This window comes from Falco rusticolus, chromosome 6, assembly GCF_015220075.1.
Source record: "Falco rusticolus isolate bFalRus1 chromosome 6, bFalRus1.pri, whole genome shotgun sequence".
Taxonomy (NCBI): domain Eukaryota; kingdom Metazoa; phylum Chordata; class Aves; order Falconiformes; family Falconidae; genus Falco; species Falco rusticolus.
Genome location: NC_051192.1, coordinates 56,090,507 through 56,109,965, shown reverse-complemented (window position 1 = coordinate 56,109,965; position 19,459 = coordinate 56,090,507). Strand labels below are relative to the sequence as shown.

Here is a 19,459-nt window from a genome sequence, read left to right as displayed (position 1 = left end):
AATAATTACTGGCAGACTCACTTGGATAATAACATTATCAGGCAACAGCAATATCAAAGTTCTTTAGCCCAGCTCACTCTGAGATCTGGCTAGATTGGTGTGGACCAGCTGTGGAGGTGGGAATGTTATTGCTGCATAAACTCAACACAGGCACCAGGCTCTCCTGTTGCCAGGACCTGAGCTAGCATCTTTGTGTGGTGCTGCTCTGTGCTGTAAATATGTATCTACTGCTACAAAACTTATTTGGCCGTTTGTAAGCCAGTGCTCCATTGCTTCATGTATGTACGTAACCGGTCATACCAAGGGATAAAAGCAGACTCGTTTTTTCCATTAGTGAACAAGCAACAACCATATGACGGAATGAACTGATTGTATCAAAACAGACATGTACACAAAATGTCTAGTGTTGTTTGTTAAAGAGTTTATTCTCAAAGAGGCAACATTATTTCAGCCTGAGCATGCCTTTCCCAAGGACTATCCATATGGTATACCAACAGCTGAAAATAAACCATAACAGGTCCACATATTTTCCACTCAAAAGTAGTTCTATCTTGTGAGTGAATTCTTCAACATTATTTAAATTCATCTATAAATCGAGAATTCATTTAAACAAGGCCTAGGAAACTGAGGGGAAAATGTTTTGACTCCCATCATATACAGTGATGTCAGTGAAACTTCGACAGTTTACTCATGATAAGTAGCAGTTAGACAATTTGATGTGAAACCAGAAATATCATGGGGAAACAGGTAAGAAAACCCTGTATTTCTGAATCATAAATTAGCCAGTAGAAAGAAAACCCATCTAAAATTCTTGACAGTCTTCTGAAAACTGATACATGCATAAATTTATTTTTCTTAACAGAACGTTGATATTATTATCTGCAGTTTTCCAGGAGTCAGATTTCTACATATGTTTATATTTCTATGTTCTTTTTCACTCTTTGATGTTATTTCCAGAATTCATTAATTTTTTTCTTCATGTTTTTGTACAAGCTCTTTTCCTCTTCTTTTTCTCCCAAACTTATCTATGAAGGTATTTCTATGCTGGGAAATAGATGTGTTTTCCAAGTCGTTCTTCAACTGGCTTATGAATGTGACCTTTATATTAAAACCTGTTTATTCTGTGTATTCCATAGCTTTTGTGACTATTTACAGTATGTATTGCACTTTATTGGCTTGATCCAACATACAGTGAAATCAAAGCAAAGACTTCCCATTGACCTTGACAATTGTTGGATTAAGCCCTAAGGTCCAAGTAAAAGTAGCTGTAATGAATGACACAAAAATGTAATAAAGAACTCATTTATTGGCTTATTAAGCTTATTAAAATAACCTAGTGTAGATTATTCAGTTTTCATTTACAAATTCAAACAGTATCTTCCTGGAGCTCCAGCATGTTGATTGCTGCTATTTTTAAATACACTGTGGTGCAAACTTATTTCTTCTCTTCTGCATGTCCATTTAGGTCTTCATGTGCTGCTGTATATTTTCTATAACCTGCTGAAGACTCAGTTGTTCAGTGGCAAGTTGTTCATCAATGAATCTTTGCATTTCTTCCGATTTCCTGGAGCCTTGCTCAATGCCTTGCTGAATCAGTGTACGTGTCAGTTCCACTTTTTTTCTGAGGGCATCTCTGTTTTTTGGGGCCTTTGGTAAATGGACTGCCAGTCAGATGGTTTGGGCACATCTATTCTAAGCTCTCCTTGACGAACAGCTATATATGGTTTTATGCTTTCAGCTGTTACTTGCTCAAACCGATAAAGAAGTTCTGAGATATATTGCAGGAATGCAGAGTATTTTTCTATAGTTAGATCAATTAACTTTTTGGCCTCGCTGATTAACTTTTCTTGGGAATGACTAAGCTGCCCATAGATCTCCTGGAGTTTTTCTTTGACTTGCTTGTTATGTTCATTGATTTTCTTCTTAGCTGCTGCAGACCAATACTGGATTTTTTCCTGAGCAGCAGCAGAGAGCTCCATGATCTTCTGTTTTCCTTTTCCTTCAATATCAGTTATAAGGTCATAATATTCCTGGCTGTAGTTTTCCACCAGTTCATTTACTTGGTCTGTCAGGTGTGTAAGTGAGTCAGCAAGATCTCCAACATACTTGTTGTGCCAGTCCACTAGTGTGTCTATTAGATTCTTCAGCCATCCTAGTAGCTTGTCTTCCACCTCATAGTATTTCACTGACCATCCAAGTGCAGTTGGATCAAAATATTCCTCCCTCAGTGCCTTTACATAGAGGAGCAGCTGCCGTAGCTTTTCTGAAAGGTCCTTGAATGTCTTCTGGCTAAAATCTTTAAACTGAGTAATGAATTTTTTAATATCTTCTGCCAAGGATCTCAGTTTCTGTGCATAGTCTGAAGCTATTGCATCTTTGTACAGCTGTTGTGTTTGGACTTTGAGGTCTTCGAAATTTTTGGATTGCAAGTTTCTAACCATTTCTTCTACCTTCTGAAAAACTTGTTGCACTACTTGTTTCAGTTGCTTAAGCCTTCCTGCAAAGTCAGCTTCCTGGAGAGTAGCAAATGTCTGCCTGATTTTTTCCTGCAAATGTTTCAACATTTCTTTAATTTGATCAAGTACATTACGACCTCTAAGAATTGTTTCAGAAGCAGGAACTCTGACTTCCAGTTCATTGATAGCTGCAATCAAGGCATCAAAGTACTCCTGAAGTTTAGAAAGGTATAAATCAGTAATTTTTGCTGCCTTCTCTGTAGTCATGAGGTATATTTCTTCACCAGTGTACTTTTCAGACAGCCCAGGGACCTGGAATTTTGTGGTCTTCAGGAATTCAATGGCTGAGTCAATTTGGTGTTTTATCCTCTTGTGATACTCTTCTATTATGTCAATTGTAGCATCCAAAAGCTTTGATTTTATTCTTTGATAGTCAAACTGCTCAGCTTGATCTGCTGCTTTTTGATATAGCTGTTTAGCTTTGACTTTCATCACCTGATATTTGCCAGAGGCCTCATTGGCAGCTGTGCGAAACTGAGCATCTATTTGATCTATTTGGTTTACAGCAAACGTGTATGCTTTGTCAGCATTAGTCTGCATGATATTTTTCATCTTTAAGGTGGCAGCACTCATTTCCAGTCCCATATGCTCCTTATGATACTGATTAACATACCTATAGATTGCATTGGTCATTTTAGGTACTTTTTCTTTTAGACCCAACAGCAAGTCTTTGGCAGCATCCTCCTTCCAGTTGAATTTAATTTGAATCATGTCAGGTTTCTTGAAGGATGTTTCAATTTTTAATATGTCAATGTCCTTCTGAGGAGCAGACTGAAAATATAGAACAGGATAAGAAAAAGGTAACTTGTATATAAAACAAATTCTATATTGTTTATGAGTGTATTTCAACATTCTCATTTTGCATCTTTAATTTTATTATATATTAGGACAAATACACTAATATTTTTTGTCTACCTTGTGCTTGTTCTCATCCTGAGAGGTTGTTTTGGAAGGAATTGTACTATACCAATCTATTTTGTGCCTCTTCAAATTAGCAAGACCAGAACATAACTTAGTGTGGTCTTTTTTTTTAAATTTGACTGCAAATAATATTTTTCTTTCCTTCGTATTAAATGCCTGCCATGTCTCATAAGACATGTGAACTACTTGGGAAAATAAGCCTTCTGCTCATTCTTGGAATCATTTAAAGTGAATTCAAAAAGCATTTTCTTCATATGAAAAGATTAAATGATTTCATTTTGTAATAATTTAAATCAATGAGACAACTTAGAGAGTTCCTCAGAGTAAAGATCCTTGAATGAGAATCTATTTACATAAATAAATTTTCCACTTTTCAGTAGTAGATAGTGAATTATGAGTTGCTTGTGATTCCTAAATTAATATAATTTTGGAAGATAACATTTTAACTTTGAAATTGTTGTAGTATGCCAATAATAATAGCATGTTTGGTTAGCAAATATAATAAAGTTTTTAATTCTTATAAAGTATTATGATATAATGGATTAAAAAGACAATCTACAGATGGTCTGACCTCTTTCAGTGGCCTGATTCCTACAATGGCCACTTCTGTAGTAACTATAAGTAGCCTGATGGGTATACATTAAACCTGATGGGTGTCTTATGAAAAAATGGCTTTATACTTTTTTCACTTTCAGTGGGTGTGTTTTCTTGATCATAGGAGAAGGCAAAATTAACTGTGTGGAGGAGCTGAAACAGCCTATCCATGCAGATGCTTCTTTAGTATTAGGAAGTCCAGTGTAGGAAACAAAAACTTTAATTACTGAGAATTTATTTTTTCTTTGGACAAAGGGTGGTTAATTTATGTCTCAAAATATATACACACAAACTTTAAAAGGGAACTTTTCCTTTGACCACACTCAACCTTTTTCCTTTTAATTGCTCATATCAGACTTACCCGAGTTCGGTAGTAAACTTTCGCCATGGGAACATCAGTGTCCAATTCAATGAGATAGCCCAAGGTCCCAGCAGAAGGTGAAGATACTGAGCCAGATGAGCCACTGTCAGTCTCTTCATAACGCAAATGAATGTCTGTAAAAGCTGGGCTGATGATGTCTAGTGATGCAGTGTTGGCCATGTCACTACAACAACAGTGAATACATAGCTATGAAGGAATGTACAAAGCACAAGCCAATAGAGTATGTCTAAATCCAATACCACCTGTTATTTTTATATATATATATATATATATGTATGTATGTATGTAAATAATGCCTTTGTAATCATAAGAAAATGTAGGGGTTTACTATCCACATTTCTTAGGATTTAGCCTAACACATTCAAAACTTCACATCACTCAAATTTTAATGTTTTAGATAAAACTATATTGAGCTATGTTGAGAATTTTCATTAAAATGGGGCAGTAAAACATAACCTGCAGCTGTACCACTGTCAGCTTTCTACAGACTTCTGCAAGCTGACTGAAATTTTTTCCATCAACACAATTATGGGCAGTATTTTTTATCTACATTTGTACTTGCCTTCACAGACACTGTCCTTTGGATATACCAACACAACACTCACAGATCAAAACAGGCAGCTAGAAGGCCAGCTCTGTAATCCCTAGTACCGGTACTTTTGAATAAAAAATACTCTTTAATGGCTTGTGGTGACAGAGGGATCCAATGCAAAAAAACCAAAACAAGGTTGATGGTCAGATCCAGAACTGCTCTGATTATAAAATACTGTGTTTGTATCTCAGCACGTTTCTGAAATGGGTCAGCTGAGAAAAGATATTCTAGAAATGCTGAGAAGAAACAGCTTTCCGGATATCTTGAGAGGGTAAAAGGCACAGCTGACAATGACAGGGTAGCTACATACATTCTCATTAATTACAGCAAAGCACTCTGGCATATTAGAGTTCAAAGCAACAATCATCATTGGCAATTTTGTCTATTATAAATTATATTATTAAAGCAAATCTTTACCTAATTCCTGAAATAGTAAGATCTTCCTTGTAGTTTGCGCTCATGTCACGATGTGAAAAGCTGCCAGTTGTCTTCATAACAAACATGCCTTCTTCGTATTTGTAGTTTGAAACGACTGTGAAAGAGATTTCAGTTGTGTGTATTTCCAGAATTTACCAGCAAACAATACAAAATACATATCCAGTTGTACGTTAAGACATCCAGTTGTATGTTAGACAGACAGTTCATGGGCGTTTCAGTAGTATGGAAACTTATGCATCAAGAAACTGAATGCCCATAGCGCCCCAAATAAAAAACCCCATGAAATTATTTGTTCAACCAGAATATTTTAAAATTCAGGTTTTTTTCTATATTTATAGCAACATGGATATAACATAATGCATTCATGCAGATCATAAATGGGGATTCTAATTTGTTGAGAGTTTAGAATTTTATTCTCATGTATATTTTTATTATTTAGTATTATGTATTTAGTATATTATTTAGTATTTAGTATATTTAGTATCATGATAAAGCCTAGAACTCTATGCTATATGGGACTCTAGAGTTTTCAGAGTTGAAATATTTTTTTCAATCAAATATGCTTACTTCCTAAGGAAAAAGATAGGCATTTCTTTGTCTGAATTGAAATAGATAAAAAGTCAGCCTGCCTTCTCCTTAACATGTACTATCTGAAGTAATGGGGGAATTTTATGTTGTCCACAATTTAAAGCAAGCAGCTGCTACACAGAAAAGAGATCTTTTCCATTTTTTTCCACAGTATGACAGTAGTTATACATGTCTAGTCATGAGCCTTCAGGGTGACTGACTGAGACTTTGATAACAATTTATGAAAAAATACTTCTGATGATAAAAGAAGTATAATCTATTGTCAATGCTAAATAGATGGCAACATGTTCATATGTAAAATACTGGCGGAAAAAAAATCTGAAAAAACCCCAGTTACACAGTATTTCCCCTAAATTGTGGCATATAGAATTTTAATGTCTTACCATTCAAGTCATATTCCAGGAACTGCAATGTTGAGCTGCAGGTAGAGTCAATGGACTGTTCAAAAGAGTCTTTTTTGTTTGTTAAGTCTGTTCTCCAGGTGACATTGTACAAAGGGGAAGCAACTTTGAAAGATCCAGTCAAGGCACCAAATGATGGGATGTAAATTCCAGCAGGCAAGGATATTTTGAGAGAGGGGATCTCAATTTTCTGTTCAGGAATTGTAATTGTAGGTAGATCAAAATCTGCAATCTTATTAGCTACTTCATCCAGATCTACATGGAAACTGCCAAGAGAAATAGTCTTTGGAAGTGTGAATTGAGACACAGTTATTTGGTATTCAGGTATTGTCACCTCGAAATATGGTATTTTATATTCTTCTAATGTAATATAATTGGCTCCCACATTCACTTTGGGGAATCTTAGTTTTGGCAGTGTGGGTAGATTGACATCAAATGGCATTGTGTTTAGTGTCTGTGGAATTTTTATGTTATGCAAGTCAATGGTATATGCTGGGACCTGGAGAGTGGTGAAAGGAACTCTGAACTCTGGAGTGCTGAGAATAGGGCTTGGAGTCTTTAGGTGTAACTCAGGAATTCTGAAAGTGAAGCCATCAGTCAGCTTATTCATAGGTATGGGGAAAAAGTAGCCATCATCACTCTTTGTATAGACAAGGGATGCTGAACCATTTAAGTACTGTTTTCTGTCAGCACTGGTAGTGATGTCCAACTTCAAGATATCCCATAAGCTTTTCTCAGCAATGGGACACTTCATGTTTTTGAGGAAGTCCATGTATCCTTCTAAAGATCCAGAAATATCAAACTTTGCCTTTGATTTTTCATTTGATAACTGCATATCATGACTGAGAGATAACGACTGAATTTGTCCTTCACCCTTCCAGCCAACTTTCTGGCTTGCAGTACTGATTTTCACTATGACAACTTGATTAACTGAGGCTGTGTCCAGGAAGGGATTTGGCTGAGTGGCTTGAATCTGAAGATCTGCTGATATAATCCAAGGAGCCAGCTCTAAGGTTGCTTTGCATCTCTGAGCCCCTGTTGTTGTCAAAAGAGGTGTATATTGTGCATAGTTCTTCCCATTGTGCTCCCACACTGCATAAACACGACGGGCAGATGCTTCAACTGCAAGTATTTCTTTCATTTCACTGTTCCAGAATCCATCTACTTTGGAGTGGGCTTCAAGCTTGAGAGATGACCGGGCTCCATTAGCATTCAGATAGGTGTTTGCCTCATGGTCTAGACTTCCAGAAAATGCATTTCCAGTGTAAAATACTCCATCAATATCCCCATTTGTAGAAGTTTCCACTGATATGTAAGACGTAAGGCTCTCTAACACAAGTTTGTGAGCAATTCCTCCCTTAGCACTGGTGCCATATTTAGGAGTATTAAAATCATACGTCAATTTTAGCCCTGAGGAAAGAGTGGGCTTAGACTTAGTGTTTCCAGAAAGTTCTTGGCTGAAATTCATTTTTAAAACTGGTGTTCTGATTTCTGCATTTGTTACCACTGAAGCTTCCATGTTCCTTTTTGTGAGACTAATAGTGCTGTCATGATTTCCTCCTAGATATTTGTTATTACTCAGGGACAATGCTGTGGCTAGCTTCAACCCCCTTTTTCTTGTCAAACTTGTTGAACCATCCAGCTTAAATTGCAGTGCATCAATGACAGAAGAGGAAGAGATGCTGAGTTGCCCAGCAATATCTGACTGATTGAACAGCCCAGCATTTGCAGTTAAAGTGATCACACTGGATTTAAATGAGAAGTCATAAGTAATGTTTCCCATGGCAGGAATTAAGATGTGGTTTGATGGGTTGTTGATTCTGAATTTAGGAAGCTTTAGAGTACGTAGGTCCTGTGGGACATGAAGGACTGGAAGCTCCAGAGAAGGCAAGACTAGTGTGTAAGATGGCACTGAAAAGCCAACAAATGGGACTGTGAATCCCGTTGTGCTTATTTCTTTTGGTAGCATGTAACCAAAGGCTGGCATCTCAGCAGTAAAAGGAGAAACCTCAATATTCAAAATTGGAATGGTGTATCCTGGAATCTTGAAGGTCCGTGGTAGTTTGTTCAGTGATGTCTGTATTTTGTATTTGTCAAATTTTGTTTTGGCTTCATTATATGACTTTGTGAGAAAATCTAAAGCGGTGTTTCTTCCTCTCTCAAAATGCTTGTTGAAGAAAGTGATGTATTTATTAAGTGCTTCATGCACTGTTGCTAAAGGAAGTGGGATTACATGTATGTCTTTGTTTTTCTCATACTGAGCATTCAAATTTAAATCAAAGGATTGTCTTGTTGTCTTCAATAAATCCTTCAGACCTACCTGTTCCCACAGTGAATAATCTTTGAGCTGAGGAGTTTTGATTCCAGTGTAGGGAACCTGAAGCTGAGGAATGGTTAGAGGAATATTTAGGAAGTCCAGGTTGGCATCTCCATCCATTGCAACATGAGCTTCAATTCTGTCGTGATTGTTGCCAGCAGACATATTATGGGAATATCTGTACTGATTGAACCTGCCAGTAGCTTGCCAGCTGACCTGCTGAACAGAGGAACTGAGTGCAAAACCATAGTTATTCAGGAAGTCAATTTTGCCAGTCAATTTCATGGGGAAGCTGATTTTCACATTTCCATCATTGTTTGTTAATAGACGAATCTCAAAAAGCTGTGCCAAGAAGGAAACCTCATTATTTACAGTTCCAGTAATCCGTCCATTGAGCCGAGCATTGTGAGAGCCTGTTAATTCTACTTTCATTCCTCCAAGCTGTCCTGTGCCTTTTACATTCAGAACACTACGTCCAACACGGTGTGACTCAATTTCAGACTGAATCTGAAGTTTTGCATAATTTAGGAGACCACATTCATATCTCATGGCTTGGTTGACTTTCAGGTACTTATCATTTATTCTGTTGTTGGCAGAAAATGTAATAATGGGGCCCTCAACCCTGAAAGTAGCATGTGAATCCTGAGTGCCTTCATCAGAGAAATTAGGAGAAGCCCATTTCCAGTTTCCTTTGCCAGTGGAAGTAAATGATATGTGTCCTGCTTCTACCTCTGTTGTCATATTATTGACCAGATCAGCCTGGCTAGAGAAACCGGTTTGTGGAATATTCAGTCTGTGGGAATATGCTGTTCCACTCTGCATCCAAATTTTTCTTTGCAGCTTGACCATTAAATTATTCTGTAGTTCTATTGAATTTTTTGTTGTATATAAGTTTGCTCTAGTTTCAGCTTCACCTTCTACCGAAGTCCCTAAAAATACCACTTCATGGGTGTGGTCAACTTTAAGGAACCTGTGGTTTACCTTCATGGAATTTTTAAGGTTCAGCTGTTTCATCTCAGGGGCTGAGAGACGTGAATCTGCAATAACACTAAAAACTAGGAAGTCTAATTTGGATGTTGTTTGAGCTGAAAGGGAGGTCACAAATTCTGGACTGTTTTCAGATGTTGTAGTATTATGAACCTCAGCTTGCGTAGACAGTATAAAGAATGGAGAGGTGAATTTGAAAGCACCAGACAATTTCCCAAATGTAGGGACAGTCACAGTATGTGGGATTCGTGGAAGCTGGAACTCTGGTATCTTCATGCTAGGAATCTGGAACTCATTTAGATTTAGCTTTGGAACCAATAATTCTGGTATTTGAAACTGAGGCATTTGGATTTCTGGGAAAGAAATGTCGGAAAAAGGTATATCTCTCATCTTCAGATCTTTAAAATACAAATCAATGGCTGGCAGCTGAAATTCACCAGACATGATCTTGTCTATTGTTCCCACAATTTGAAGTTTAATCTCATTCAAGTCAATTGTATAGGAAGGAACTTTAAAGGTATTTAGAACTGTAAATTCTGGGGTAGTAAATTTCATTGGGATTTTCATGTCCTTTAGTCTATTAATATTTATCTCATAGGAGGGAATATGCAGATCAGTCAGTGGAACAATGAACTCTGGTGTTTGAAATGTTGCTTCCCGAAGACTTCGGAGACTAACCTCAAAGGCAGGTATAGTGACTATAACAGTTCTGATTTCAGGGACTTTAAATCCTGTTTCAACAACCTGATTTAAATTTTCAACCCATTTTTTTAGATCATACTCTTCAGCCAAAGCAATGATTTTCTTGAAAACTTTGTTCCACTGCTCAGAAATGTATAGGACAACAGAATTGTAGAATTGGCTTATCTTCTGAAGATACCACTGGAATTCCTGGGAAATATCCATTTCAGAAATCCTCTCTCGCAGGTCTTCCAGGTGTTCATTTAACTTAGCTTTCAGATTAGCAAATGTTGTTGAGTTTATAAGCTCCTTGAACCAGTTAATTATTGCAGCAAGCTTGGTGTCCTTCAGTTGTTCCATGTATTTGGAAATGACAGCTCTAAAATCTTTCATATACTGTTTCAGTGCTTCTGCTTTCTGTGGAAGTTCTAGATTTCTGAGTTCTTCATTTATTTTCTGGGTCACTTCTCGGATTTTGTTATTTGTGTCATCAACAAACTGGTTATAGTCAAAAGACTTGAGCTTTTTAATAATCATGTCAAGGAACTTGTTGACTTCCTTTATCATCATCTCATAATCAAAGGTTTGCACTTTCTTGACAGCATCATCAATAAAAGCAACAACTTTATCAAAGCATGACTTTATATCAATATTTTTCAAGTAGATGGTCAGTTTCTGGACAGTTTCTTTTATTCTGTACTGGTTAAGCAGTTCTATCATTCTGTCCATTAAAAAATATACCTGCTTATCAATTTCATATTTTATAATCAGTTTGTGCATATGACCTTGGAAAGCATTAATCTTCTCAGACACTTCATATTCGTCCATCCAATTTAGAATAAAGTCTTTGATTTGTTCAAGAACTTCATTAATTTTTTCAATTGGTAATGAATGCTTCAATTTTTCTAAAACTTCTTTAGCATCAAACATTTTAATCTGCTGTTTCAAGTTTTCTGCAATGTGTCTGACATCAATATTCTGAATCTGAATCTTGAATTGTTCTAGGTTTTCCTCTATCCTAGCTGTAATCCTATACTCATCATCTACATTTTTAATCCAAGCCAAAGTGCTGCTTCCAATTTTGCTAGGATAATACTGGTGAAAAAAAAATTGCAATTTTTGAATAATGTCAACTACAGTCATTCTTATGTTATATTTGCTATCTAGAGCTGTCATTGTTTCAACTACTTGGTCAAGAAACTGTGCAATAAGGGCTTTAATGTCAAACTGCTCAGAATGATCTTTGATGTATTGCTCAATTTGTATCAGATAGTCGTGCAGCTGAGACAGTATTCCTTGAAGACTGTCCACGGCTTTTCCCAGCATAATTTGGATATCATCAGATGTTATTTTGTATTCCTTTGTAAAAGCAACCAAATTATTTTTCATGCTGCTAACTCTGCCCTTCATATCTAATTTGTCCATGTAATCATTGATGTGCTGTGAGAGTTTATCCAAAGTTGCCTTGTATTTTCTCATATGTTGTTCTATGTTAATGTTCTTCAGATAAGTTTGTATGGCCTGTAGTGTGGACAGTATGGTGCCTCTGACTTGTTCAAAGTAAACTGGCAAATGTTCCAAGAATGGTAGGTTAATAACATGCATATCTTCATTTTTGTCATACTTCACAAAGCCAGAGATGCTGAATTCCTGGGGCTCTGACACACTGTCTCTGAGGCCCAATACATCAATAAAATTAACTTCTTCAGATGTGAATGGTAGCACGACTGATGTATCCATTACAGAGAGATCTGCTAAAGCTCTTCCACTAAGTTCAACACCGGTCTTTTCTTCATCATTGTAAGCACTGAGATCTTGTGAATATACATTATTGTTTAGCTGACTTTTCATTTTCCAGGCACTTGACTGCTCTGATGGAGTAAAAAGCATATGAACTTTGTTATCAAGTAGGGTAGTGTACCTTCCTCTAGACTTCAAGCTATGACTGGTAGATCCTCTGTAATCATGGGAGAATGTGAAAGCAAGAGGTTCTGCTTTAAATAGGAATTTGCTGTAAAGGTCTCCTGTATGTTCACCCATAGCAATCAGCTTCCCGTTACCACTGGTATGTATGTCAGCAGTGACAGCAAAGGGGGCCACAGTGGAACGCACAGCATTGCTGAAACGGAGAGATTTGGAATCACAGTTTGTGTTCATAGTAACTGAGGAAGCAAGTCCTGCCACATTCAGATCTACTCTGTGACTCAGTGCTGCACCTTGAACATTTGCTACTGTATCTGTTTTAAAGTTTGCAGCTAGATCAGCATATGTAAATGTGTAGGTATGCCTTATTTCGTCTGCTCCATAGGCTCCTCTGACATTGCCACCCAAGTTCAGCTTCAGAGGCTTGAGAATCAATTCGGCTTTGTTGGAAACTTCTGTTTTAGTGTATTTAATATTATTACTCAGTTTAGCTGTAAGTGAGGTAGGCTGCAGTTGTAGGTCAAAAACATGCTTGTGGAACTTGTCAAAGCTGAAGCTGTTGTCTAACTTTGTAGCAAATGTTAAGGATAATCCAGGAATATTCAAGTCGTTTGTGTATTCCAACTTAATCTCTTTGAATGATCCTTGCAAATTATTTGAAAACTTCAGTCCTTCTCTATTAACTCTGAAATTTAAAACGTGTTTGCTGTCTATACCCAGAACTGTACTCTGATATTCACTTCCCAGCGTTATTTCCGTTAGGCTCACCCTTCCACCCAGATTGAATTTTGCATTGTTTTTACCATAGCGCCCAGAAGAAGACAGGGACATGGAGCCTCCAGCAGTATCAAGTTTGGCATTCATTTCGCTCTGCATTGTCAGTGGGCTAAACTGCACATTTGTGGTTGCGCTGCTGGCTAGACCATACTGATTTACACTGAGTGATGATTTATGTGCAGCTCGATTCCTTTGATCGGTCACAGAGATATCAGTGTTGAAAACAAGATCCTGAGAATTGAGAGAACCTGCAAGCAAGGCGTAATACTGGGTTTGCTTGTAAGTGGCTTGGTACTCAGATCGAAGCGCTGCCATCTTCTTTGACAAAATTAATTCAAGCTTATTGACACCTACAATATGTCGATACCTCCCATTTGTTTCAGATGTCATTTTCAACTGGCTGTTTTCATATTTCAGTGAAGCTGTGTTCTTTAATAGTCCACCTTGTACATCAGAAACTGAAGTAATGGAAAATAAATCATCACTATATCTGCCAGATATCTGATTGGTAGCCTGAAGGTAAGAAGAATCCAACTTCACATTTGATTTTCCTTCTAAAACCCGTCTCTTTTCATTGTATGAGCTTGACAGAGTGTAAATGCCTCTTGCAAAGATAGAAGCCACTTCCAGCTGCCCTTCCATCTTGATGTTATTGATATTCACATTATTTGTCTTTTCAGAAACAATATCACCAGAAAATGAAAGCTGAGGACCCAGAGTACTGGATGCCCTAAGTGACATGGTGTAGTTTGCAACTGGACCAAGTTCATAACTCTTTGTCCTGGCCAACTTGAAAACTGATGTTAAGAGTCTGTGCTTCAGGTGATTTTCATATGTGCAGGTGAATCCATTTCTATTATATGATGCTTCTCCAGAACCTGAAGCAGGAAAAAGGAAACAAAAGATAATGATGTGATGTATATGTTTTTGTTGTTAAGGCTTTGTCTGATATCACTAAGCTTTTATATTACTGCTTGAATTGTAATTACTTTTATTATACCATTTTGCTTATAAAGGTAAAAATGTTTTGGTTAATCTTGAATATTTCTGTAAAAATTGTTATTTGGATATTTCGAGCTAAAGTCTTAAGGTATGAATAAATTAAATCTCTACATTACTAAATATGAATCTGTGAAACTACAGGAAGTTATGTCATTATTTAAACTTAAATTAAGAAGATATGCTTTCAAGAATAACCCATATCTAATATTGCTGGGTTTTTATATCTTCTTTATCATGCTTCATTTATGGTGGGGAGTTTAGAAAAGACTAAAGTTAGCTCGTCCTTTTGTAATTTGAGAACTCATGCCGCAATTTTAAAGGCACTAATTTAAAAATACCAATCTTAAGACCTATCCAGTCTGAGTCCAGAATAACTGCTATGTAGTCATTATATATTTAAATATATATATAAAAACAGAGCGAGAAATAAACTGTGGGCATACCTACACATACACCCGTAGACCTGATTTTGAAAACACTTGTCAGATACTCAACTGTAGAATCATGCCTTCAGTTTTGAAGGACTTTTTCTTCAGAAGGAAATATCTAGGAAAATATGGACCTTAAAAGTCTTTATTGAATTAAACTGACTTAACCTTTAGTGCCTGAATATACAGACTCACATAATATCTTTAAAAACAAAGAGAAAGTTATTTGAGATTATACAACACCTTTCTTTAAATAAGCGGCAGGAAAATGAATGTGCTGTACCTGACACATGGAAAATAAAGACATTAAAATAGTTTTGCCAATGTTGCAGTATTAGCACACATTCTTACCTTTCACACTGTAGGAAAGTAGCTCAAAAACTGAATCAGCATTTGTGGTATAAGTAGTTCTTATGCTGGATGCTTTCTCTGTCGTGCTATTAGCCAAAGTGTACGCTGCTGTCCAGTTGTAGTAGTTGCTGTACACATTAGCAGAGACCTCTAAAGTGCCAAGTAGAGGCACACGAAGAGGATAGGATTCTGGAACAGTAAATGTTGGAATTCTGTACTCCTGAGATGGCACACTTATTCCCATTGACTCCATTACCAGAGGAGGTGTTTTAACAGTCTGTGGCACCCTTATGTCATGGGATGATCTTCCACCAAATGGCAACGGGATATTAATTAGAAAACTGTTTTTATTTAGGTTGTATCTGATCCGGCCTTCACTAGAAAATAAAAGTTATTCTATTAGAAACTCTAAGTCCACAAAACATATACAGAAATTTCTATGATTCCTACTACTCCCATGGTACTGAGCTTACTTACATGCCTATATCAATGTCCTCACTTTAGGTTTAGACAGAAATCTAATGATCGTGTATTATTATCAACATTTTTTAAGCACTTATCTATCAGAATTTATTGAAAGCACTTTTGATATCAGTGAATTCTGTCAATGTTTTTTCCTTTTATTCCATAATCAGGGAGAATCATAGGTCAAGTAGCCCAGAAACACATTATTTCTGTAAGACCTTGCATTAGAATACAAAGGTTCACGATTTGTTCAGAGCTTAACTAACTTTAGCTCACAGGTGAAGAGTGTCATTCAAGGGGCTAAACATAGAAAAGTTATGAATCTTGTATTTGATTTTCTGCTCTGAGAATCCAAATGGGCTTTATGAACATTAATAAAGAGATGTATTGGCATGAAAATGATCCTCAAAATGAAGGAATATGAATGGAAATAGCTGATACATAGGCAAAAATATCCTCCAAAAACACTGCCACACTTCTGCAATGTGGCATGCTGAGTACCAGAAAAAGGTGATTATGTCCTTAAAAAAGTGATGTATTCTTACAGAAATGCACAAAACATCCTATTAGTATTAGAAGTTGTAAGAAAATAAATTACAAAGAATTTATCTTTCTAATGATAAGCATGTCAAAAGTTTCATCCAAATATTCAGCATTTATTTGTTCTGAATAAAAAACAAATAAAAATCTAACCATTTGACCAGGAGTTAGGACTGGAAAAAATGGATCATCAGCTGAAAAGCTTGTGGGGAAAAAGTGTAATAACAAAAAGGCAAAACAGGAGGAAACGGCCTTAATTTGTGCATGAACAATAAGCTGGCAAAGATACTTTTCTTGTTTGCCTAACTGGTCTTTTATATTACAAAATCTTCTTTTTTACACTTAGAGCTACTCTAAAATGAAAATTAAGGAAACATTTTTGAAATTTGTTCCTTTACACCAAGTGGTTAAAAAAGCAACATCACAGAGCAGTAGAAATTCCTATTATTATTATTATAATGTGCACTGCTGATAAGAATCCAGGAGAAAAACCAGGTTTTTCCTTCTTATATGTAGCTTAGGAACACAATGGAAGCAACAAAAGATATATGTCATTAACATACAGTTTCATTTTACCACAGTGAAAGATAGTACATGGAAAAACAGTGCCAAGAGATAAAATACAAGACTGTTTTCCATCTGGTTTTGTAATCCAATTTTACACTAACTTCTGTTGTCCTTTACATTTACAGTCATCAATATTTCCCTAGCTCATGGGAAAACCATACAGACATGTTTCTATTTATCACAGTAGTAGCTGTGGGTGTATTCTGAAGATACTACCAATCAATGCTGTTCCTTGTATTCTTATGCAGAGGCAGAGAAACAATGTGATATTAACACTGAATGGCAAGAACAGTATGTGCTAGGAACATAATGTAATGAGAGCAAATTGTGGCATGTGCATGAGCATTTTAAAGTCTAGATCCACTCTGGCTGACTTACAGTCTAATTTCCTAGAAACAGAAGAGACATACTGCCTTCCAGTCTCTCTTTTTGTTTGTCAAACCCTACTTCTTAGAAATTTTTAGCATATTGAATGATTTCTATCCAATGTGACAGAAGGGCAAAAGCCTCAGGGGCAATTAGATTGATGAAAGTTCTGTGAAACTCTCTATTAAGTGGAGGAGATGGCCTGAACTAGTGCAAGCATCCAGTCCATATGTGCACAACCATGGCATGTGTTGCCTTTGAGCAAGTGACAGATGGAGTCAGACATGGGAAGAGATCAGGGTACTATACTGGTGGAGTTCAACCAGTATGTGTAGGGGAATGGGAAGAAGAACTGTCCAATAGGACTGCACAGGAAAAAGTAGAGATATTAGGTTTATGGCCAAAGACAAAGGGTCTGTAGGAATGCAGGACACAAACTGATGGGAAACTTGGCTTCACTAGTTCTGTGGCTTAGAGTAAAGATTGTTGAACACTGTGGTTTTTTTCAGTTCTCATTACTATAAAACACAATACTTCAGGATATATTAATATACTGCAGGAGCGACTGCTGTAAAGTCAAATCTGTATTAAAGACATGCATCATTTCCTCCACATAATTTCATCTCAATGATCTTAAAATTGTTATGATTCCAATTTTATGCTAATGTTTACAGCAATTCCATGCTATTTATAAAATGATGTAAAATAAAATAACACAAAAATATGAATAAATATTTATTTTCCATTTCCTGTGTGACTATCCTAATTTCTCTCCCTACCTTTTCAGGAAAAATTCTTCTGGAATGGTAATTACAGGCAGGTTAATTTTCTGAATGTTCAGTTCCTGCAGTCCACTTAGTTTGTCTTGCAGAGTCTGGGCATAGGGTACATCTTTTGATGCCTTTTGCAGCCAGGTGTTGGTTGCCTGCAATGAGGAGACGAGGTTTTCTAAGTGAATAAGTTTAGGACTTCCCAGGAAGTTATCTGAGAGCTATTTCAACTATGCATATACTAAGCCCTAGGCATCTGATGAAGTGACTAGTTTGATCAAAGTTGGAAATACACATCTTATTCAGTCTGATGAGTGCTTTTACAAGTAGTTATCATTCTGGCTTCCATGAGGGAGGCATGAATTCGCCAGGGCTATGTGGTCAAGCTGTAACATCTACTGTAGGTTGAAACATACCACGATAAATTGTGACACAATATGCCGCAGTGTCATATCTGTATGAGCCACTTTCCGATCCAGCAGTTCGTTGGCATGCTTCTCTAAAGCTTTTGGGTAGTCTGAAAAGTCAACTGGGAAGCCAGAAGACATTTTTTTCACAGCAGCACTGGCACCTGAATTCCACTCAAGTTCAACTTTCTCAGAATCTGAAAATCATTAATTTAAAAGAAAAGGGTAAGTTTAGTAATATCCCTATCATATTTAAGGATATACTATAAACTAATGTAACAAGATGTTTAAATTTATAGGTTGTACAACATGGATCATATTTTTTCCCCTACCATATCTGAGAAGAACTCTTTCTGAAATGGAGTTTCCATGAGTTGTTGCAGCTGAGCTTATCTGAAGATATCCTTTGGTTGGTGAATAATTAACCAGGGCTTCAGTTCTAAGTTCAGTTTTCAGGTGAGGAATAGAAATTGTGCCTCTTAACATTGCCTCTTCCATTCCAGCATAACTGTGAAAGCAAAACATAAATTTTTCTTTTTATATAAATATAAAGCATTTTACTCTATCTTCTCACTTACGTTTCAGGAGCAATTCCAGCATTTAAATCCATAGTAAAGGCGTAATATGGGTTATAAAAAAATTGACTGATCAAACTTGTAAACTCTGTTCCAATTCAATCAAAGTTTTCAGCTTCTGCTAGTTATTATGGGAAATTTATGATAAATTATTACAATGTTACTGTGCAGATACACACAACGATAATTCCATATTAATTTCAAAATACTGAAATGGATTGAAATATGAGCCTGTCTTGATAAAGTTGTACCTGAACCAAATTTTGAACTTCTTACTCAAGCTGAATTCTCTACTAAGGATTCAGACTGTAGCCATGAATCACACAGAAACAAAATGCTTGACAAAATATATTATGCTACTGGGTTTCATTTTCCTTTATTCACATTTATTTTGTATCTTTGTAACTTTGTTGACTTGAGAAAACTTCTAATATTATGTTAGTGCAAATGAAAGGGAATTGAGGTCCCTGACATCTGTCCAAAGCTCCTACTGATATCAGAGGCAATTCTGCATGAACAGCAAAGACAAAGACTCCCTGGGGCACCATCAAGATCACAGAATTCCATGGAAGATTGAGGTTTATTAAAGAATGCGATCAGCTCATTTCACTATGGGCTTGTGAGGCAGACAATTTTAGAAACCCTGGCAGGCTGAACATTTTTGTTAGCTCCCCTGTAGATGTTCCCGGAAATATTCTCATCGTGAAGCGTGGGAATTTTTACAGGAAGCTCTCAGTTATTTTTGGTTTTGTTACTTATTGAGTGGAATTAGATTTCTTCATGGGGAGATGTAATAACGTTTTTAGAGCCAAACACATCCAGTAAAAGATAATACCTCTCTGAACAAACCTTGATTTGTTTATATCCTTGG

At 36.5% G+C, this 19,459-nt stretch overlaps 1 protein-coding gene across 1 annotated transcript in view; it reads right to left on the bottom strand.

Moving 5' to 3' along the window:
• Nucleotides 1-399: 399 nt before the first annotated feature.
• Nucleotides 400-19,459, bottom strand: part of APOB (apolipoprotein B) — a 37,957-nt gene continuing 18,897 nt past the window's right edge. The window contains 9 exon segments of the mRNA XM_037392435.1: nucleotides 400-1,637; nucleotides 1,640-3,287; nucleotides 4,393-4,576; nucleotides 5,423-5,537; nucleotides 6,415-13,995; nucleotides 14,899-15,275; nucleotides 17,616-17,761; nucleotides 18,023-18,210; nucleotides 18,346-18,521. Of these exon segments, the coding sequence (XP_037248332.1) occupies nucleotides 1,462-1,637; nucleotides 1,640-3,287; nucleotides 4,393-4,576; nucleotides 5,423-5,537; nucleotides 6,415-13,995; nucleotides 14,899-15,275; nucleotides 17,616-17,761; nucleotides 18,023-18,210; nucleotides 18,346-18,521 (10,591 nt within the window). The 3' untranslated portion in view covers nucleotides 400-1,461.